Source organism: Carcharodon carcharias, chromosome 7, assembly GCF_017639515.1.
Source record: "Carcharodon carcharias isolate sCarCar2 chromosome 7, sCarCar2.pri, whole genome shotgun sequence".
Lineage (NCBI taxonomy): Eukaryota > Metazoa > Chordata > Chondrichthyes > Lamniformes > Lamnidae > Carcharodon > Carcharodon carcharias.
The window spans coordinates 49,156,247-49,180,172 of record NC_054473.1 but is presented as its reverse complement, the minus strand read 5'-3'; the positions used below and the strand labels follow the sequence as shown (position 1 = coordinate 49,180,172).

The 23,926-nt window shown below is 39.9% G+C and overlaps 1 protein-coding gene across 12 annotated transcripts in view; it reads left to right on the top strand.

Annotated features, from left to right (window-relative positions):
- The window catches only part of magi1b (membrane associated guanylate kinase, WW and PDZ domain containing 1b), a 510,580-nt gene that overhangs the window by 282,269 nt on the left and 204,385 nt on the right, over positions 1-23,926 (top strand). The window contains exon 1 of one of the 12 annotated variants that reach the window (XM_041191210.1): positions 331-389. The exons of 10 other annotated variants lie outside the window; for them this stretch is intronic. In XM_041191210.1, the coding sequence (XP_041047144.1) occupies positions 386-389 (4 nt within the window). In that variant the 5' untranslated portion in view covers positions 331-385. Of the gene's footprint in view, positions 1-330; positions 390-1,275; positions 1,446-23,926 lie in introns of those variants that run through there. One more of the 12 variants, XM_041191209.1, reaches the window with a different exon arrangement.

The following is a 23,926-nucleotide window of genomic DNA, read 5'->3' as shown; positions in this document are numbered from 1 at the left end:
CACTGTGATTATGCTGACTGGTGGCTGCATTCCGCAACAGCCCTGTTGACAAAATTAAATGTTGCTTACAGTTAATATACGAAATTAAGGTGAATTGTTTAAAAGCTGAGTGCAAGGGATTTGGGGTTTTCTGTTCATTTAGAAAAACGTAATAATTTAAGTAAAATCAATTTAACTCTGTGTTCGAGGTACAATTTAATTGCGTTAGTTTAATTCCTTGAACACAAAAAAAATTACATCAAGAATTAAAAAACTATTTGGGATATTTTGTGAAAATGTATATTAAATAAACTGTTTTAGTTATAAATATTTTTTTTAATTGACTTCCAGGCAAAACCAAAAAACTGAAACAAGTACGTGTTGATAATGAAGAAGACAGTTAGAAATGAGTGAGTGGCTCAATTTCATCAAGACTAATTAAGTTGGCCTTATTGATCTAAAAAGCCACGTACATTAATAAGCTCAGAGGAAAAAAATTACACCCTTTTCCACACATGACCTCTCTCTCCTCCTTTAAGGGCTCCTTGCTGGGAGGCAGGTCTATGGTGGTGATGTTGGTTGAAGGATAAATGTTGTCCAGAACGCCGTGAGAAATTATTTGATGTTCTTCAAAAAGTACATGCAATCTTTCACATCCACCTAAGAGGGCAAGTGGGGCCTTTAGTTAATGTCTCATCCAAATGATGCTTCTCTGATAGTATTGCACCTCCTCTCAAGTGCCAACCTAGATTGTGTGTTCAACTTTCTGGAATGGAACTTAAACCCAGAGGCAAGAATGTTACCAATGAGCTAAGGCTTGGTTTACACCACTGAAGTTGAAGAATTTAATTTATAACTGTACATAAATATTAGATAATTTCCTTTGGCTAAAGTTGTGTTGAAAGGCATACATCAACAATGTTTATTGCACCTCAAATGTAGAATTCTTTTCACACTTCCCCTTTGCTAGTGTGTAATCCCCAGTATCATTCTTTTCTCCCTCCATTGTGCAAGCTGAGAGGCCAGGTAAGCATCGGGTTGCCAAGCTGCATCAACAGCATGCTGTAACTAGATTCTGGAATGTTGCTAGTTGATTCGTATAGTAACTGAAGGTATCTCCTGCTGTCTATCAGGGGTCACGTGATGTTCTTGGAGCCTCTGACCAATGAGCCCTAAGCACGGGCAATCCAGGGGGGCGGGGGTTGGGGGCTTCCTGACAAGAGTCCTGATCGAGCATGTAGCATCTGAAAAGCTCGCTGTAATAAAGCTTATCTGTTTCTATTTGAAACCTGACGGTCTGTCAAGTCAGTACATTTAGTGAGGAGGATGGGATAGCTCCGATGCTGTACCTCGCCTTGTTAACGTGACTACATCGAATCTTAAGAGAAAAGAAAAGACTATCCATCAGTCATGCCACTCTTCAACAGAATCGATATTTACGATGCAACTATGGAAGACTGGAGCTAGTAAGTAGAGCGCCCTGGTTTTTATTTCGTAGCGAACAAAATTACCATGGGGGAAAAAGCAGTAAGCTTTTGAGTGTGTGGTAACAAGACAAACAATCTCATCTACACCTGATGGCCCCGAACGCGCTGACTTCTAAGTCCTTTAATGAATTAGTGCACCTCGTGGAAACCCATTTCCAGCAGAGGTCATCTGTAATAATGCAGAGGTTTAAGTTTAATTCCAGGGTTAGGGCCCTGGGAGAGTCCATCACAACCTATGTAGTGAACCTGAAGCGCTTGACAGAAAACTGCAACTTCGGGGACACATTAAATGATTTGCTGCAGGACCGATTAGTTTGTGGAGTTCACGACAACGCCGCTTACTCGCAGAGGCTGACATTGATTTGAAGTGCACACTGGAAATAGCACTCACCATGGAGAGTGCTGCGAGAGACTCGCAGGCTTTGCAACACATACAACATGATGCTGTTCTTCGCTTGGGGTGGGAACTGACCTCCGGGTGTGGCATGAAAACCAGAGACACAGCAGCGAAATGCAAGGCAATGTCCGCTGTTAGAAAAAGCCTAGTAGGAACACTTCAGCGGCTCAAAGGTAATTTATTATAGATGTAGGGGTGACCACAGACTAGACACCTGCAAATTGAAGGAGGCAGAATGCTATTACTGCTGTAAGATAGATGATGTAGTAAGGCAATGCAGGGCAAAGTCGAAACAGCCCATAAAGCAGCAAACCAACATGATTGAATCGTAAAAATGCAGCAGAACCTGAAGCTGCTGATATATCTATTCCCTGTATAACGTCACCGCTGTAAAAACCAAACCTATCACTGTCACAATCTAAGTTAATGGGAAGCCACTAATAATGGAGGTGGATACGGGAGCCTCAACCACAGTGGTGGGAGCGCGCACATTTAAATACCTAAACGAAGGTACCCATCCACTGAATCTGGAGCAGACAACCACTAAATTGAAGGCATACATTGGAGAATCTATACAGATAAAGGGCATTACTAGAGTACCAAGTAACAGGGCTATTAAGTCCATTAACGGCCCAATTAATTGGGATTTTTCGCTGCCCATCCATTGTTACGGTTGGCAGATGAGTGAATCAGCCAGGCGGTCTTTGCATTTTTCAGGAAACCTCATCCAGGGGTGGGATGAGGTTTCCGATATTAATTTAAGAAAATAAAAATGTTTGGACGGAATTTTCATCATTCATATGTTCTGGTGACTGAGTCTGATGCATGGGCATTTTTTCCTGGTTTTCAAAATCTTTACCTTTTGTATTTAAATGCTTCAGCTCCCTGAGGCAGCTCTCTGCCTTCAGGGAGCTTTCATTCCACGCTCCACTGCGCCCGCGCTGACTTCAGTGCTCACCCTCTTCCCGCCCCCAGCCCAGGCAACAGTGATCGTGTCAGTGCGCACTTCACACTGGCTGACCGTTAATTGGCCAGCCAGTGTAAAATCACAGTTGGGGGCTGGTCACAGTCGGTGGTTCATTTCCCGACTGCTGCCAGGCCCACCAATCGCTTCCACCCGCTAAGCTGAAAATTCAGACAGTGGAGGCCAGTGTACGATTAAAGAAAGAATATTGTACATTCCAAGCGCCAGAAGTTTCTTACCTGGGTCACAGGATGGATGCTATGGATTTGCATCCGGTAGAAGAGAAAGCTAGGGCAGTCAAAGATGTGCCCTCACTGCCCAATGTAACCGAACTTGAGTCTTTCCTGGGTATGATCAGCTACTATAGCCACTTCTTGCCAAACTTATCAACAGTGTTAGCACCATTACACTTATTGCTAAAAAAGCATCACCGTTGGTTGTGGAATTCACAACAGGAAGAAGCCTTTGTGAAAGTAAAGAAGCTGTTGCATTTGCTTTATTTATTGGACACTATGACCCATTGAAAGAATTAGTATTAACATGTGATACTTCTTATTGAGTGGAAGCTGTGTTATCGCATAGAATGGAAAATGGATCAGAAAGCCCCTTGGCTATGTCCCAAGAACTCTCTCCACAGCCGAGAAGGGTTATTTCCAGCTAGAAAAGGAAGGTTTATTGGTGGCATTCAGTGTGAAGAAATGCCAGCATTACCTGTATGGACGACATTTTACTATTGTGTCGGAACATAAACCATTAATGGGTTTATTCAGTGAGGTTAAGGCTATTCCGCCAATAGCATCAGCAAGAACACAATGTTGGGCTTTGATATTATCTGCATATAAGTATGCTTTTATGCACCATCAGGGCTTACATATTACAAATGTGGACACCCTCAGTCATCTGCCATTACCAGATAGCATTGTATATGCTCCTTTTCCACAAGAAGTTGTGTACATGCTGAATTTCTTGGATTCTTCGCCTGTATGTGCAAAGCAAATTAGAAATTAGACGAACAGATATCCAATATTATTGAAAGTCAGAGACTTTGTTTTGCAAAGATGGCCAAACTCACCTGTATCTGCAGAATTGAGACCATTCTATGTCAGAAACACAGAGCTAAGCTGCAAGGTGGAATTTTGTTGTGGGGATCAGGAGTTGTCGAACCATCACAAGGTAGGGGACCACTCTTGACAGAGCTCCATAATGCGGATCCAGGCATATCAAAGATGAAAATGCTTGCACAAAACTATATCTGGTGGCCAGGCATTGAGAGTAACATTGCAAGCACAGTCAAGCACTGTCTCCATTTTCAGGAACAACAGAAGTTGCCTGTTTCAGCTCCACTGCTTCCGTGGGAGTGACCTGACCGACCCTGGGTTAGACTACATATTGATTTTGTAGGACCATTTTTGGGTACCATGTTTTTGTTGTCCGTAGATACACAGTCTAAATGGATGGACGTATAACAAGTCAGATCACCAATGTGGAGTGCAACTATCAGGAAACTGCGTCATTGTTTTAACATACATGGCCTAAAATCATCATTTCTGATAATGTTACAGTCTTTACCAGTACAGAGTTTGAGATACATGAATTTAAATGGAATGAGAGATATTAAAATAGCCCCATACCATCCCTCATCAAATGGTTTAGCAGAGAGAGCTGTGCAAACTCTCAAATCTGGAATGAAGAGGTTATCAGAAGGTTCTCTAGAAACTCAACTTTCCTGCCTACTTCTTAGTTATTGTACAATGCCTTATTCAACTACGGGTTCAACACCACCTGAATTATTGATGAAATGCTGCCTACATACAAGGTTATGTCTGGTGTTTCCAAACTTACAGGGGATGGTAGAGAAGAATCAGATTAATCAAAAATTGAACCACGATATTCATAGTGAAGCTCGCACATTCATTGTAGGAGACACAATATTTGTGTGCAATTTCAGAAGTGGACCTTGTTGGGTTTCTGGAACCAAAGTCTCGGAGACTGGTCCCTTATCCTTCTAGGTGGAAGTGGGAGACAGAAATATTCAAAAACACATAAACTGAATTTGTGATAGAGAGACATTCCACTACTTTGCCTATAATTAATATCGAACCATCAATCCCTGAGGTGACAGATCAACCTAGAATAGACATACCCGATGTCACTGTAGAGTTGCGTAACCCTGAACTGCCACATTCTGATGACGTATTTCGTGCTGCAGTCCCAGATCATGTCAATCCTGTGGAGGAATCTCAAGTGGTAGAGCTACGTTGATCTAACCAAATAAGGAAAGCACCTCAGAGGCTTAATCTTTAATCACGTGGTATTGTATGTATGCATATGTTGTTGGATATTCAAATGTTCTCTGTAAATAGAAACTGTAAAAAACTAAAGGGAGAGGAAATGTAGTAACTGAAGGTATAGCCTCTCCTGCAGTCTAGCAGGCGTCACGTGATGTTCTTGGAGGTTCCAACCAATGACCCGTAAGTGCGGGCAATCTGGGAGCTTCCTGACGAGGGTCCTCTTCAAGCATGTAGCATCTGAAAAGCTCCCTGTAATAAAATTCATCGGTTTCTTGTTGAAACCTGTCCGATCCATCAAATCATTACAATTCGGCTTTCACAATTTCCTTTTGGCTATGTTGCTGCATTAAGCACACTGCACCTGATCCTGAAATCCAGATCCTGGTATGTGGGCAAACATTTGGAGGAATTAATTCAGTGATGCAGTGCATTAATAATAATTAATAAACCATGCTGAGCTTGCCCTTCAGGGTACTTTATCCAGATAACTGTTGCTTTAGGCCTGAAGGTGAGAGAGTCTTATCATCTTCATTAATGTTAAACTTTTCAACCACTCATTATGACTTAATAAATCCAGGAGTTATTTAAATTGTTCATTTTGAGTATTTTGTGTTAACAGATTGTAGGCCCAACAATGTGCAAACTGCCTCTTTGTAACGTTTGATCTTCAGACACCAGTATGTGTAAATTGTACCCAAGAGCTGGAAACCAACATTTTACAGATTCTATGACATTTTATTCTCTCATTGCTGATTTAATTGCGTCCAGTTTCCTATGTTACAACAGGGCTTATGTTTCAAAAAGACAAAGAAGGTGCTGTGTAAATTCAAGTTTGTCCTTTCTTTCGTGTCAGTTACCTGGAAACTTAATGGGACTTCGTCTTGAATCTGAGCTGTCAGACTGATCAGTTCAGTATTAAGATGATTATTTACACCTGTTTGGTTTTTCTATATGTCGGATCACTATAAGGGCAACGTTAACATTAAAGAGGGTAATGGGAGTTTATCTGAACTTAAGTATCAGCTTTTAGGAGCATAGGAAATTATGAATGCAATTCATTGAATAGAAATTCATAAGAATTCTAGGCTTAATAGTTTCCAGAACGTAGAAGAAAGATTCTTCAAACTGTTCTAAGTGAACAGTAATTGGATGTCATAGCATAATGTAGAAGTGTCTCTTTCGATAGAAATTCTTTCACAGATTAAGCTTGATTCTTCAGCTTTCTGAAGCTTCATTCTTCCCTTGAAGCTGTTTTATTTTGTAATTTGCAGAGGATTGATTTCTGCAGCACTGAATTGGTTGTGCTCCCTGCTGGCCTGTTACTACAAGCAGCTGAACAGCAAAAAGAAAATAAAGTCAGATCTGGAAGTGATTACATCAGATTTGCTATTTCAAAAAGCCGTTGGAACCAGAGAACGTACGATCATAATTTGGCAAAGATATCAGTGCCGTATAATGAATTTTATTTGGGGATATCATGTTAATATATTTGTATATGACAGCAAAAATATATCTGAACGGAGTAGACCTGTGAAGTACAGTCAATGCATTTCAAACTCTGAATAATGTTAATTATTAAACCCATTGGAATTTTTGTTGATAATTAACTGAATACAGTTCATTTGGTGATTCTTTTTGAAATACGTTAGACTGTATCCACATGGACATTGTACCTCAGATTAAGGAGCGAGGTGGTAAAATCTTGCGACCCAGAAAGAAGCTGCATGTTGTAAATATTTAATGGTTGGATGGGGCTGCTCTGAATCTGTATGGGGTAAATTACATCACAGCAGCATAGAGGCTGCTTGAACATCCTTAATAGCCATTTCTGCAGAGGTGATAAGCTAGTGTTGGTATCATTGCTGCTGTCTAGTCCAAGCTAGTAATTTTTTGGTGAAAGCACATTATTTTAGAAATTAATTGCTACTGGATCTTTTATTATAACTGAAGAAATCAGTAAAATTGATTCACCATAGAATACCATGCTGGTCTTTGACACCAAAAGAAAAGCAGTTTTTAGTATTATGTCAAGGTTATAATGACATTTTTGGGAAAATAAAGCCAAATCCATTCATATTTGACAATTTGTTTTTTCTCGAGTTTAGTTGTACATTTATTTAAATATGTAGAAGAAAACCTCATTACAAGCAACTAAAAAGAGCCATTTAATGTTACTTCTCATGAAATTTGACTATTTTATTGTTGATCAATCCACTGCTTGCAAGCTGGTCTAAGGAACAGATTTGACTCTTGTTTTTCCCCCTGGTGCTTGTGTACTGGAAAGTCTTCCATAAAATAATTAGAAGCAGTTAATGCTCTACAAATTTATAATCATTTCATTTCTCAGAAACTCTGTCCAAAGAAATTGTATCCCAAAATGTATTGTTAAACTTTGAGTAATGCAGCCGTTCTTTTTTTTAAATGTTTCATTAAAAACACCACTGCAAACACTTAGGTGAATAGAATTTGAGCATCCAACATAATAGAAATCAATGGCAAACCATCACTGACAAAAAATCTTGTCAAGAAGACAGCTCAGATGAAGTATCAGCAGACAATGAGCCAAGACCTGAATCTGGGCAGAGCACATATGAATGAATGAATACTTCCAAGATGAAGGGGTTAGATCAGGTAAGCTGGGATTCCATTGTGAGTTTCTATTTTTCTCAAATGAGTACATAGTTCAGGTTTAATATTTGAAATTTTTCATGAAATAAATGAAGATGCTTATTCTTTGATAACATTAAGAAAATCCCAAATTTTCCTTCACCTTGTGTAAAATGACTCTGTGTCCATGTTGTGGAATGAAACCTAGGAGGCGGGATCAGTTTAGGACACTGGCTGCCTTTTTGGCTCTGGTACCTTAGTCCATGCCCATCTTAAACTGAAAGCTTTAAGGATTACCTTACCATAATAAAATAATAAACAGCAATCAACATGGATTCAGAAGAGGAAGGTCCTGCTTGAATAACCTCCTTGACTTTTACTGAAAAGGTGATATCCAAAGTATACTGCAGAAAGCCATCTGACATCTTGCCTGCCAAAAAATATTTGGCATATTCATTCTGTATGAAAAACTGCTGGCTTCCAGCAGTGGGATTCAGGATAAAACATGTGAATGGGAAGAAATTGACTAAAGAATAGGTTGTAGCAGCTGCTTATTGGTGGAAGTGCATAGCATTGGGGGAGTGGGATGTCCCAGTGATCCGTATTTGGATTCCCACTTTTTCTAATTTATATTAATGACGTAAGATTTGGAAGCTTAATACAAACTGATCAAAATAAAACAGTTTATTGTTCTTTTTAGCTTGGATTGCAGGGAATCAACATTGGTCTGCCTGTTTACAATTTTTACACAACCACTGCGTATATCATAGCATCTTATATATCGCTGCATCTTATCATAGCAGCAGAATAGTAGACACCATTTTTCCTGAGACTAAGACTTATTCTGCTGTAAAGATAAAAAATAGCCAGATTTACTACTATAAATCTGTAAATGCCAGCACTGAGCCCAAATTAAAACAACTCTGTTAAACAACTAGCTTTCAAGAAGCAGTTGAGTCTGAGGAGGTAAAATTCATGAGAAGTACAAAATGAATTTAATTGGGTATTTTGGGCAAAACAGTGGGAGCTGGAATTCATTTTGCTGAAGTGTAAAGTACTGCTTGGAGCAAGAAAATGAACCAGCAAATCCACACCAAATTGCTAGTGATTATTAGTAAAAAGAGAGAATCTATAATGCCAGAAAGGTGAAATTAAAAGCAAAATGTTAGAAATGCTATTAACAGGCCATTAGCGTCTGAAAAGAGAAAAGGCAGGTTAATATTTTGGGTACAAAAACAGAATTACCTGGAAAAACTCAGCAGGTCTGGCAGCATCGGCGGAGAAGTAAAGAGTTGACGTTTCGAGACCTCATGACCCTTCGACAGAACTTGAGTGTGTGTGTGAGTGTGTGTGTGTGGGTGGGGGGGGGGTGGAGGAGAGGAGGAGCTCTCCGCACCCCCCCCCCCCCCCCGACACACACACACACACACACACACCTTAAACCAGCTTATATTTCAACTCTTTCTTGGACTCGAACTCAAGTTCTGTCGAAGGGTCATGAGGACTCGAAACGTCAACTCTTTTCTTCTCCGCCGATGCTGCCAGACTTGCTGAGTTTTTCCAGGTAATTCTGTTTTTGTTTTGGATTTCCAGCATCCGCAGTTTTTTTATTTTTATTATTAATATTTTGGGTGTTGGCTGTTGATGCTTTGTCCGAACAGTTGAACTGGCAAATACTTTTGAATGTTAACTTGTCTTAATCGTTACAGATGCTGATGGGTCTGCTGTGTATTTTGTTTTTATTCCATCTGGTTGAGCATTCATATAACAACATAGCTTGGAGTACTGCATTATTTTGAATTGCTAGAGTCAATGAGAAATGGAGCTGGCACAGTAGTGGATCAAGGTGCCTTTGCTGAAGTGGCTTAAGATTTTGTTATATAATTTGCACAGAGAAAATTATCCTTCGGAAGATTTGTGCAGGTTGGGATAGTGCATCATACTTAATATGGCTCTCATTACAATCAGATCATAACACACATAATCAACAAACTGAAGGAGAGATAGTTACTATCAATGCATTTCACATTTATTAAAATGTAAACCAGACTTTAACTCCATGCTCATTCATACATTCAGATAGCTTGACTTTATAAATCCTCTTAAATTTCCAGCTGACTGTAGCAAAGTGAGCTTAATTTATTGAGTGCTTACTATGTTCAAATTCATAATGAAAAGACCGATCTTCCAGGGCCTGTGCTAGTTGCATGGCAGTTCTTGGAGATGCTGAATCTCAGTGTATTACTGGGACTCATTTTATTTAGGTCACTGCTCACATAAGCTGTTGATCTTACTGCAGGAAAATATTTATTATAATTTAGATCTGCTCAGAAATGAGTGTTTTCACTGCCTTCAGGAATTGTTATACCTGGGTAGCAGATTATTCTCCATGCATTAATTGTGAGATATCTATTCTGACCTTTCACCACCCTAAAACCCTGTCCCAGGATTTTCTACACATATCTAGCAGCATCAATCAGTGGATAAGAAGCATTTTCTGACTTGAGTTCACATCAACAGTTTCCATAAGAGACCTCTGAACCAAAACCTGAACCCTTGTGTATCATGGATGGGTTAGCATGCTCAGATTAAACAATTACCCTTTAGCTTTAGTACGTTGTGCCAGAGACTGATTGTGTTCTCTTGTTTAATTTGATAGCTGGTAAATATCACACCTTTGAGCCTTTAAGTTGAAGTTAAAACTAATAGTCTTATTTACTAGGTAGATCATTAAAAACAAAATAAAATGTTGGAAATACCATGAAAGGTACTCAGAGGCAATAATACATAGCATGTAACAGATGGTACAAATACAAAAGAAAACACCACTGATACAACCAGGCCAAAGGGATTAACATATCCTCTTTAGAATATTCTTGTTACATAGTTCAAAATATGAGATCTTTGGGATAGATTTTTTTTATAGAGTTCCAAATACAACATTCATACTAGTTATGATAGATTGAATAGAGTAAGGCTATTTCCTCTGATTGAAAGTCCATGAGGGTGGATGGTCATTGATTTGAAAGCATCATTAAGAATAGAGGAGACATTTCTTTACTGACAGCTCTTCCTCACCACCGCCTCTCCTGACTCCTCCACTGCTGCTAAATTATCAGGTTCCTTATCCGACATGCAGAAATTTGCTTCAATTAAAAATTGGGAAGACTGAAGCCATTGATTTTGGTCCCCACTCCAAACTCCTTTCCCTTACTATCGACTGCATCCCTCTCCCCGGGTTAAACTAGTCTATTCGTAACCTTGGTGTCACATTTGATCCTGAAATGAGCTTCTGACCACATATTTGTAGCATCACTAAGCCTGCCTATTTCCAACTCCATATTATAACACAACTTTTGTGCTTGTCTTATCTGCTGCTAAAACCCTCATCCATACCTTTGTTACCTTTAGACTTAACTATTCCAATGTACTCCTGGCTAGTCTCCCATACTCTACCCTGCACAAACTTGAGGTCATCCAAAACTCTGCTGCCCATGTCTTAACTCACAGAAAGTCCCGTTTCCTTATCACCACTGGGCTCACTGACCTACATTGGCTCCTGGCCAAGCAACATCTTGATTTTAAACTTTTCATCCTAGTTTTCAAATCCCTCCATATTCTTGTCTCTCCCTATTTCTGTAATCCCTTCAAGCCCTACAACCCTCTGAGATATCTGTGCTCATTTGATTCTGGTCTGTTGAGCATCCCTGGTTTTATTCACTCCACCATTGATGGCCATGTCTTTAGTTGCCTAGGCCCCGAGCTCTGAAATAATACCCTTCCTTCATTTGTATGTTTCTCTACCTCGCTTCCGTCCTTTAAGACACTCCTCAAAATTTACCTCTTTGCCCAAACTTTTAGTTGTCTGCCCTAATACCTCCTTATGTGGCTCAATGTCATATTTGGTTTTATAATGCTCTTGTGAATTGCCTTGGGACATTTTATTTTGTTAAAGGTATATATAAATATAAGTTGTTGACATTATAACAATACTTTGGCCGTAAAGCACTTGGGCTGTCCTGAGACCTTGAAGGGCCAATTTGCATAAGCGTGTATGCTCTTCATTTTATTGTGCATTCGTGCACGCGCAGTAACTTGAAGGAGCTAGTTTTGTGCAGCCTGCACAGGAACCTCTGCACAGCTTTGAGGGAACATTGGTTGAGACTGAGGCATTGCATCTTTTAAAGGGAAGTGGAATAACAATTGAAGCATATGTGGCCAAGAGGAGAGAGCAGGGCAGTAAAATTGGTTTGGATAATGAATAACTGGTATAAATACTCTGGACTGAATAGCTTCCTTCAGTACTGTAAACTTCATGTGTTCTATGGATAATGTGTTTAGACTCCGCTTCACAAACAAATTGATTTAAATGAAAGTTGAGCAGCTATGGCAGTGTCCTTATATCAGAGGGTGTGCTTTACTGCCACAGGTGTTAATGTTGAGACTTTAACTGTCCTTTCCTAAGAGTTTTTTGAAGAAGTGAAAGATAAAGAGAATGTGGATATGGTGTATATGGATTTTATGAAACACTGGAGAAGACATCATTAAAGAGGCATGTTAGCAAAATTCAGATGTATGGTATAAAAAGAAACGTAGCAACGTGGATTAAAAATTGCTTGACAAACAGAACACAAAGATGTTGCTAGGGGTGGAGAAATGTTGGTAATAGTGTACCTAGGAGCCAGTGGTGGATCAAATTTACTCTCTGTATAAACAAATTATTTCATTTTGGGTGTAGGGAATGTAACCTCAAAATTTACTGACAATACAAAAGTAAGTTGGAGTTTTAAGGCACCATGCCCCCCCCCCCCCCACCCCCCTGCTGGCTGGGTTGGGTTGGCATGTGGGGGTGGGAGAGGTGGGTGTAGACTTGAGTGCCATGGCTGTGGCACAGTGCCCACCACCTGCTGGCCCCTACTGTGATTTTTATCTGTTGTGGGGGAGATGCCATGTTCCCCACTCAGCTATGGGTAAATTGAGGTCCTTAAGTGACCAATTAATCCCCACTTATTGCTGCCGATTTTACCCTTAGTGGGGAAGCCAGCACCATATCCAGCCCAGCAGGTAAACCTGATAGATTGGTAGCCAGGCAAGGGAGGAGAGTACCTCTGTTTTTGGGCCCTCCATGCTAATCAGACCCCCCTCCTCCACCCGTGTATTCCTATCCCTCTGCCCTGTTCACCCTGGCCCCCTTCACCTGGACTTACTTTGTCCAGGCTCCATTAGTACGTTCACTTCAGGGGAATGCCTGCAATCCCATCAGTAGTCACCGCTGCCAATGACACTGCTGGGACAAATGAACTGCCAGCCATTTGATTGGCCTGCCGGCCATTAAATGGCTCTGGGGTGAGCTGGCCAAGCAGAGGTAGGCTCGCCTTTGACTTTTATGCTGGGATGAGTGGAGACCTTACCACAAGCATAAAATTCAACGCTAAGGGTTTTGGAAAACAATGAAATGATCTGTCTTTATTTAAAAAAAAGACAAATTGTGGAATAGGCTGACATGTGGCACAAATATCTGAGGTATTGAATTTTGGGATAAGAAACGAGGATCGGGAATATATACTTAATGCAGAGACACTGAAGAATATTGACGAGCAAAGATACACTAATGGATTCTGAGCCATAAAAAAGGCCAATTAAATTGTGACTTTTAATTAGGGCCATATAGTGCAAGAATAAAGAATTAATGATTTATGCAAAACATTCATTAGGCCACAGTTAGAGCACTGTGTGCAGCTTTGAGCACAATACAGTCTGAGCATTAAAACCATACAGAATATGCAGCATAGACTCATCATAATAATGCCAGGAAGGGGAAACTATAAGAGATAAGGGATAATTAGGCTCAGATTTTCACCATGACAGAAAGGCTCTCTATGTGGCAAAAATGGTGCCAGTGGCTGAAAATCATAAATCCTGCCCCTGAACATGACGCTTCCCATTTTCACTGGGGTGGAAATGGGGGCAGGGTGAGTTTCAGATTAGATCAGGGAACAACTGGTCTGCACTTTGTGGATTAGTTTGGATAGCTAGGATACCACTTTGGAGAGGTAAGGTACCCCTTTGTAAATGGTCCTGGGACACTTTTGGGGGAGGTCAGGTGCCCATTGGGTTAGGTCAGGTGCCCTTTGGAATTGCTAAAAGTAGGCATAAAGTACATAAACTCATTACTGTCAAGCTCATTGAAACTGTCAACAGATCTTTCAAAATTATGGCAAAACTGTCAGAAGCACCTGTCAAGCTGTTAAGCCATTTAAGAAGGTTGTCTTTTAAATCTTTGAAAAAATGTCTGGAGTATTAACAAAAATGATTACTTGCTATTTCACTCTGTCTGTCTACATAAGCCATTACTGAATTATGGCTGCATGACTGATTTCACAACCATTCATTATCACAGTAGGGTACCTGCTATTTCGCAGTTCAGTTGACAGCTGATTTGGCATGATGGTTGTAAGGGCAAAGGGTGGTGAGTGTGGGGCATGGGTTGGTATGAGTTGAGATTAAATTGGCATGGGTCTATAAAGGGCCATGGAGGTAGGGTAGAGGGGATATGGAGGTGCGGGTGGAGGGGAATAAGTTAACATAGGGGCTATAAAGATCTATGGTGGGTGGGTAGAAGGGCATAGGTTGGCATGCAGGGTGTGAGGGGTTATAGAGGGGTGGGGTATGGCATGGATTGGCATGTGTGGAGTATGGGGAGTGTGTGGGGGTGGGTTTGAAGGGTGAAGGGTGAGGCTGGCCTGGAGAGATGTTTCACATTTTAATCTTTATTTTTAAACTTTGGACATAGTGTTGGAGCCCTGAGTCAGGCCTTCCTCTGAGCCCACCTCTGCACTGAGCATCCTTTTCAGTTTTTCCTAGGTCACCCATCCCAACTTCTAATCCAGCCTCCCTGCTATCCCACCCCGGTCCGAAATTCGATTTTTAAGTCTTTGTATATTATCAGTGTTTTAAACAATGCCAGGCCAGTTACCAATTGTATAAATAGCAGTATTGATTTGCTTTCCCACCTACTAGCCCCACCTTTTTGACTGCTTTACAATTCATAAACAGCTGTGTCATCCTCAAGAGAAGAGGTTTGATTCTGGTTCCAGCTGAGGTAGATTTGGGACTTGTTTCCAAGCCCTGTCGCTGAGAATGGAATTCAATGGCAAACCACCACAGACAAAAACGGCCAAGAAAGTAGCTCAGAATGAAGCATCAGTATACAGTGGGCCATGGACCTGCCTCTGGGCAGAGCACACATGACATATTATTAAACATATGAAATCTAGACAAAATGGGAAACAGGGTGGACTCCAGATAGCATCACTGAAAAATCAAATATTCCTCTCAGAACTGCTCTCCCACACTGTCTTTATGAAACTCTGTGTCTTACAAATCCCATTCTATGCTGAAGTGTTAGCATTGACTCAGTGGCAGTACTCTCACCTTGGGATTGTGGTTCAAGCCCCACTCCAGAGATTTTTGCAGAAACATAGGCTGGCATTTCAGCACGGTACCCAAAACTGTCTATAGCTGCTTATTTATTGCATTGCTGTTTGCAGAACTTCATTGTGCACAAATTGGCTGTTGTATGTACCTGTGCTAAAACTTCAGTCTGCTAGCCGAGCACACTCTACCAAATGGGACTTTGGCTTTCAAGGTTATTTGGGGCTGAATCCAAACAATTCTTGTTGCTACAGGCATATCACCTGTTCAGGCTCCATTAATGAGGGAAACTAACTGTGTTCGCCACACCAGAGCTGGGATATGGTGTCCCATCTATTCAGCTGAGATTCTCCACCACCGTGGTTGACAGGACCCTTGACCAAACTGTGTTACATTTTCAGTACCTGTGCTCTCAAGATTTTCCTTCCTTTGTCAACAACAGAAGGATTACTTTGTCCTCAACATCTACCCAACCAGCCTCTATATTTGCCAGATCATCTTCTGTCATTGTTACCATCTACAACAGGATTCTCAGTCAAAGAACATTAGTCCCTCTACTCTCCTCGCTTGCTCTTCAGAGGAAACAGCCTCACCACAATACCCTTACGCATTGTTTAGTCATCCTTACTTCCAGCTTGTTTTCCCTTTGCAACCAGTCACACAATCACAGGGGATGCGGTGCCTGCCCATATATCTCCACAGGCACAATCGTTCAGAGCCTCAAATGTTACTTTTATTCGAGAGCAATTTTTATTGGACTTCCTTATTTTGCAGATTTTATTATGGTAACTACTTGAAAGAATTACTTACACTGAGAAGTCCAAATGCATTGGTGACCACTACACTGAATGTTTCATTGAGTTGCTCTGTTGTTTACCACCTTAGCTCTACTCCTATTGTCACTCTAACCTCTCTGCCTTTGCCTTCCTTCACTAATCTAACAAAACTCAAAGCAAATTTCAGGGCACTATCTTATCTTTCTGCTGGGCACTCTGTCATCCTTTGAACATTGATGTTAGCAACTTCAGAGTGTAATTAAATGTACCATTTTCATTGCAGCATAGGGCATTTCTAATATGGTGTGGGACATTTGGTGCTGGAGGTAAGGTTGCAGATTGATAGTTAAAGCAGGAATCCCTTTGTCAATACAGAGCAGCGGACGATTTATCAGGTTTGGTAGCGTGTGCATTTCCCTCTTCTCAGAACTGGTATACCTTTTGTGTTTTGTCAGCATTTTCCTTCTACTTTTATATCTCTTGCCCTTTGACATTTTTCTTTCTCTCTTTGCCTGCGGCCCCCCCCCCCCCCCCTTTATTTTCTTATATTTTTGTATGTGTGGCCTTCTGTTTTTCTTTTCATCTCACCTTGTCCTTTTGATGCCTCTCCATTATCTCACTAATCTTTTAACAGTTTTTTGCTAAGCAGCTCATTCAGTCCATTTACTTTCTTCCTGTGATTGTAAAGCCTGTTTTTTTTTTTCTAATCTGAGTAACACTTGTCTCTTTATCCTCTTGTCAACAGTTCTGATGAGGGATACACACCCAGAATACCAGTAACTTGTCCTACTTTTTTTATGGAAACTGAGCTGCTACATGTTATCAACATTGTCTGATTTATTTCAGATTTCCCCTTTTATGAAATGTTAGCATTATATTGAGATAGTTTACAGCGGTTACAATGCTGTTTCCGCCCCCATGTCCACTTCCATAGATCTTATGCACTGTTCCCCATCTGATGAGTCCACATGTTTTTGGGCCTTTCATGAGTACAGCCCTTGAACCAGTAACTCTAGATGTACAAGAGCATCCTTAGTTACCTCCTCAAAGAGATATAAATAGAATTGAATATTTTGCAACAGCTAGGTGTTTTTGTAGATGTGGCCTAACACAGATGAAGTCTGATGTTCTGGTACAATAGTGCATATGTTACATAACAGAAGAATATGACATGCACATTGGCAGCAGCAGCACTGAGGCTCGTAATGTAGCATTGAGTAACAATTTAAATGTTAGGCTAATTAAGTGCAGCTCACATTATTTTTCAGACTTGTGATCAATGCAAACATCTAATTATTCTTCACACCCACCCACATGCCATTTAGCTGTGTCACATTAACAAAAGTGTGTCTGGGCCCATTATAAGAATTTCGGCAGCTATTTATTACAATTGATATACCAACTGCTTCCTGAAAAGGTTGACGAGTGTTTCATTGCATTTCATTTCATTTGTAGCTTTGAAAAGAAGAAATACATAGTTCATTTTATCAGTTGACAAAACATCAGGGATATTCATTAGGAACAATGAACATTGTGTGTTGCTGCAACTGAAATTTTCTTCCATACTCAGCAACAGTGGGGAAAATGACGATCGTACAATAACGGTGGGATAAATGTTCTTTTGTCTCTTATATGGATCAACATGAAGTGGTCAAAAGATTAATTCAAATAGTAGAGTACCAAATGATACAGCAAAATGCTAAAGAAAACCAGAATTACCTGGAAAAACTCAGCAGGTCTGGCAGCATTGGTGAAGAAGAAAAGGGTTGACGTTTCGAGTCCTCATGACCCTTCAGCAGAACTGACTGAATCTTAGGAAAGGAGTGAAGTATAAGCTGGTTTAAAGTGGTGGTGGGGGGGCTGTGGGGGGGAGGGGGTGTGGGGGGGCGGGTGGAGGGGGGGGTGGTTGGTGGAGAAGTTGGGGGGGTGGTGCTGGGGTGATTGTAGGGACAAGCAAGTAGTGATAGAAGCAGATAATCAAAAGGTGTCACAGAAAAAAAGAACACAGGTGTTGATTTTGGTGATCTTATCTAAACGAATGTGCTAATTAAGAATGATGGTAGGGCGCTCAAGGTACAGCTCTAGTGGGGGTGGGGTGGAAATGCTAGCAGGGCATAAAAGATTTAAAAATAATGGAAATAGGTGGGAAAAGAGCAAAATGCTAAATTGTAAGAACACTAAGGCAAAATTAGAATCAGTCTAGAGGATGTTAATATGCCTTTTATTAGAACAAGTTTCATGTAATCTGATAAATGACACGATTTTTAGGTGAAATAGTCAGGTTTGTTTTGTGGTAGACTTTCAAGATACTAAAATCTAATTGATGTAAATTAGAGTTAAAATTAGAATTAAATGAGAAACCCTGATTGAACTAAAGCTGAGCAGCATGAACTGTGGTTTATATCATTGGATTTGTTTCATACTATATACATTTCCTTGCCATAAACTAGCAAGCTGAGTGTCTGACAGATCTCAAAATTTGTAAGGTGAACTGCTAGTGTCTGAATGTTTGCTACTTACGCCATGTATTTTCCATAATGGCTCAGCAGGAGGAAAGGTTAGAGTTAGATCATTTTCACCAATCCACTAATTTTAATCTGGCTTTAGAAACTAGCCTAGCCATCAAGCAATGCTTTGACTTGAGCAGTGTTTGAACAAGACGCTTGAAGGAAACGAAGACTCTTTTCAGGCAAATCTTTCCCATTGAATTTGCTGCCATTCACTGATTATGCAGCCACTTGTATGTCTTGGTCATCTTTAGCAGGAAAAAAGTGTCCTCCCAGAGAAATAGCTGGCTCAAGCCCATTTGAAAGTTAGATATTCTTTACCCCTCTGTCAATGCATGAAAATGGAAGTGCAGCAACCTTTTACAATTTTAATTTACAAAATTAATTTTTACAATTTAAAAACTTACTGGTTTATGTGTGCAATTGAGAAACATAAATACTTTTGTACTTTAGAAGCCAGAATTTCTTATTCTATTCTAGGCATCTATAATTCTTTTAATGCATGTTGAATTTTCTTATCATAATGAGTAATATTGCAAACATACTTTCAAAAACCACTTTGTGTTGACCTCCATATCCAGTTGCTTATGATTATTGTCATATATGACTTTTGTCAATCACCTTCTGTTGATGGTTGACAACTAATAAAAGACTCATGTGATCAGTATTTTGTTTGCAACTATTAGGTGCATCCTTCAGAAGACAGCAGGATTATCATTACTTGCATTTAAATTATGTGATCTGCTATGGTTCAATTTGGTGTATTATAATAATTGGGATTAAACCATTCAGTGTGAGAATAATTTTACTATTGTTCTTATCATCCTTTCTTTAAGTACTTATACATGTGTATTGGGGAAATAATGTCAAAGCCACAAGCTGCCTACCTTGATTGATCTGCTGTGAGTACAACCATTTGTATATGGGCAAATAAGGGGGCGGGATTGTAAAATGCAGTGGACCATTCAAACGTCCATTGACTTCGGCAAGATCATAAAATTCTGCCCTATGAGCCAGGTTATGTAGCATTTGTATTAATGCAGACAGAATGGTGTGACATTTGGCTTTCTTTATATTGACTAAATACTACTGCTTGAATATGCATGTGAAATGGTTAGGAACAACCTGTGGAATATTAAAATGAACTTTTTGAATTTTGATGTAACTTTTAACATAATTCAGGCATTAAAAATATATATCCGATTGAAATGTTGAAACCCAGTTATCCTGGCTTCTATTTTCTGTATATATTACCCATGGAAAAATAGCATACTCTCAAATGGCCTACATGTCCAGCGATAAACATAGTAACACTGTAATAGTTTCGAGCAAGAGAAGATCTTTCGTTCCTCTAGCCACCTATCCCAGTACTCCCTTGCTGCATTTCTAATAATCTTGGATCCCATTTGTTGGCAAGAACCTGTCTAGTTCCTTCGTGAAGCTCATTAAGGGTTCTTTTCGGCCATTGTAATGTCTTCCACATACCTGCTGCCTTTTTAGTTTAAAAAAAGTTCTGCCTACAAGTTCTATTTTCTTTTGCTGCCCTTAATTTGTAAATATATCAATGTGGCCCTTCTATGTTTCTGCACTGATTCCGTTTCAAGATAGCTAATCAAGCAACAGTCAATTTTGGCATTATTTTATACTGAGTTGCAGCAAGCTGATGATACAAAATCAAAATATTGCGGCTGCTGGAAACCTGAAAAAGAAACAAAAAATGCTGGAAATACTCAGCAGGTCAGGCAGGCAGCATATGTGGAGAGAGGGACAGGAATAACGTTTCAGGTCATCATTTCTGATGATAGGTCATCGACCTGAAAAGTCAACTCTGTTTCTCTCCACGGGTTCTGCCTGATCTGTTGAGTATTTCCAGCATTTTTTGTTTTTGTTTCGAACATGGAATAACTGCTGCCATTTTATCACAAACAGTTACACTTGCTATATTAACTTATTGTTAAGGATTTCAGGATAGCTCTTCATGTTATGTTCTCTTAGAAGGTTTTTCATAAATATTCAGTATACATTTTAGTAACCTGACATTAGGGGCTGTAGGCATTTCTCCTTGCCTTATTCATTCTGATTTTTAAATCAATAACAACAGGTGCAGGTTACCTACCATCATTTCACAAAATTAGAGGCACCGATTCATGGGAACAAAGACATGAGAATGTAACCACTTGTTTATATTTAGAGCCATTAACCAACATTTAGTTGCCTCTCTTAAAAATTTATTTTAACATGTCCTGCTGTAGCATTTCCTTGAACCGTACTTGAGTTTGTAGGCTATAGATGTGTGTTGATTATCAAAAGATTTTGTTATTTCAAATTTTAGTTTTTGCTCCGAGCTGGACAATTCACATACTTTTGACTGACCATGAGTAATTCAAAAAAGCTGAATTCTTGAGATCTGAACCAAATGGAGTTTTTAAAAAATATTCTGCTCCATCAACACTCTACAGTGTAAATTTTATAAACAGTTTAATATGCTTCCTGTTCATTGTAAAATTTTCAAATTTTGACTAGCTCTTAGGCCATTGTCCAGAATCAAGAAGTGAGCTTACGATTGAACTTTAGCACATATTGCCATGGAAATGTGATTGTGAGTGGCCTGTAACTGTAACTCTTTCAACTGGTGAACAGTAAATATGGTAGTTCTGATGGTGATTAAGGAACCAGTCTATGTTGTTGCTATGTCTGTACAGAGGATTCTTTTGTTTGTGAAGTAAACTGTTGTCTGCCTGTTGCCTGTAAATTACGCTCGGTCCCTGCATAATTTAATAGCCGACCAGCTTCAGTGCCAGAGCATTAGGACATTAAATGGGCAGTAGTGTAAAATCTTTTATGATGCCTGCTTCATACCAGGCTTCATTGGCCTTTCAACAAGCACTAGACCAGCTCTTTGTTGGAGCACAATCATGGCAAACAAAAACAATGAGATGTGTGTCATGATATAGTGCTTGTGAAGTCCATTGGTGACTAGATGCAATTCTCTTTTCAGTAGATTGTGTCTAAATTTAAAATACAGTCAAATGGACAGGTTTGTGACATGACTAAAATACTAAAGTGTGAATTTCCCCACTGACATAAATTGCTGTTCTCTTTAACTTTGATTTTATTTTATACTGAGTTCTAGCAAGTTGGTGATAATTTCTCATGATTTGGAAGAAAATGATAATTTAGGAAAATAATAAAGACCTTGCTTTAAATGAAGTAATTTTCAATGCGTTGCCCATGTTTTAGTTACAGTAAACTCTGGGACATATGAAAAGGAGGACTGATCTAATACATGGCTGCTTTTGACAATTGGAGAGTCACATTTCCCACGATTTGTGCTTTTTTCAGAAATTTGTGAGATCTGATTACCATTAGTGGGAGGAGATAACATACAAGCCCATAAAACATCTGATCCTGGTCGCTATAATTCTTCCTGACTCTGCAACAGCAGCTCTCATTATACAAACCAACCTCTTATAGTTCATCTAGTTTCATGTAATGACAGATCAGCTTTAGAATGGAAATTGAAGATATTATGAATAATTAATATTTTGCAGTTCATAAAATTGCATTCATCCAAATTTTTAACTTTCAGCATACACAGATGTTTGTTCCATCAACAATTATTTTTACAAATAGAATTAGAATATGAAAGCCAATCTTCTATTTGAACACAGACAGACTGTCAAGAATCTGCAGGTGAAGTGGGATGAAGAGGGGTCATAATTGGACCAAGGTAAAGAGAGAGAATTCAATTCCTGTTTTAAATTCATATAGTCTCCCTTTATTTTGCATAATACTTAGATTTAGAAGTGGGGTTAGTTGGAGCATAGCCTGTGATACAGACTAAGGAAATAGGAGATGTAAGACTGAGACACTACAGTGCCATTACTGATGGGAGGTTTCAATTTCCATTATATAAATATGGACATTTCTACTGAGTAAAGTTGTCAACAGGAAATTGGATTTTTAGACAGGGAGTGCAAGATTTTAATATAGATGTATGATTTTAACATTTAGAAATGCAATGTTTGCATTGTTGCTGATTGCACATTCAAAATGGATTGACCACACTCTGGAGACATGCCAGGAAACCAACCATCAGCTACTTTGAGCAGACAAATGAGAGCACGAGCAGTGGAAAGTTCTCAGTTTGTGAAATGATAATTTTCTTTTGTATGCTGTAAAGAGCCAAAAGGACTGAAGATTCATAATCAGCAATCACTGACATCGGCTGTCCCTCGATTTGAGGATGACTACTACTCAGGATCATGAGCTTCTGACATGAGTCTTCATGTGACTGAATAGGCTGTTCTCGACCCACAGCTTTGAGGGCACATGTGGTTGAATGTCCCACAGGTAGTGTGATCCAGAGTGTAGGATTTGCTTCCCTTTCTTTCCTTCTCTGCCACACTTTACCTCATCATTAAGACATTGTGAATCAAAGCATGATATGACCTGATGGACAAATTGCCACCATTCTGAACGATTGGTAGCAGGCTCCCCGAGTCATTAACGTCAATGCTGCTGCACTTCAAGGAGCTTTTCAGAGTGTCTTTGAAACATTTTCTTTGTCCTCCCTGAAACATTGTCCATTTGAGAGTTGAGAAAACAGGACCTGGCGGGGAGATGCTTTTCGGTCACCCTGAAAGTGTCCAGCCCATTGAAGTTGATTTGCAAGAATTTTGCCTGAATGCTTGTGGAGCTGGCTTCAAGAAGGACACTAGCAGTTGTTTGATAGTCCTTTCATTGAATCTGGAGGATGCGGTGGAGGCATTGCTGGTGGAATTTCTCTAGTGCTCTTCAGTGTCGCTGATGCACAGTCCAGGTCTCACTGTAGTACAGGAGTGATATGGGGATGACAACTGCTCTGTACACCTGGACTTTTGTTGACTTGTGGAAGTCTTCACTGTCAAACAATCATTGCAGTAGCTTTTTTAATTCTTTCACAGGATTTGGGTGTTGCTGGCTAGGCCAGCATTTATTGTCCATTCCTAATTGCCCTGAAGGTGGTAGTGTTGTGCCTTCTTGAACTGCTGCAGTTCATACAATGTAGGAACATCACAGTGCTGTTAGGAAGGGAGTTCCAGGATTTTAACCCGGCAACAGTGGAGGAATGATGATATGGTTCCAAGTCAGGATGGTGAGTGTCTTGGAGGTCAACTTCTAGGTGGTGGTGTTCCCATGCATCTGTTGCCCATCTCCTTCTAGATGGCAGAGGTCATGGGTTTGGAAGATGTTGCAAAAACTGGTGTAGAAGACTGAGCTCGCCTGGTTGATCCAGCGTTGGATCTCCTTGTTAGTGGTGGCCTTTTGAGAGGGGTGGCTGCCAAGGCACAGGAAATGCTCAGCATGTTCCAGAAATAGCAATAGCAGAAAGTGAAACTCAAAGGGCAGAATTTTATGGCCCCATTTCGGTGGGGACAGGTCCGTAAAATGCGACAGGTCATTATAAACCCCATTGACGACAGTGGGAATGTAAAATCCCGC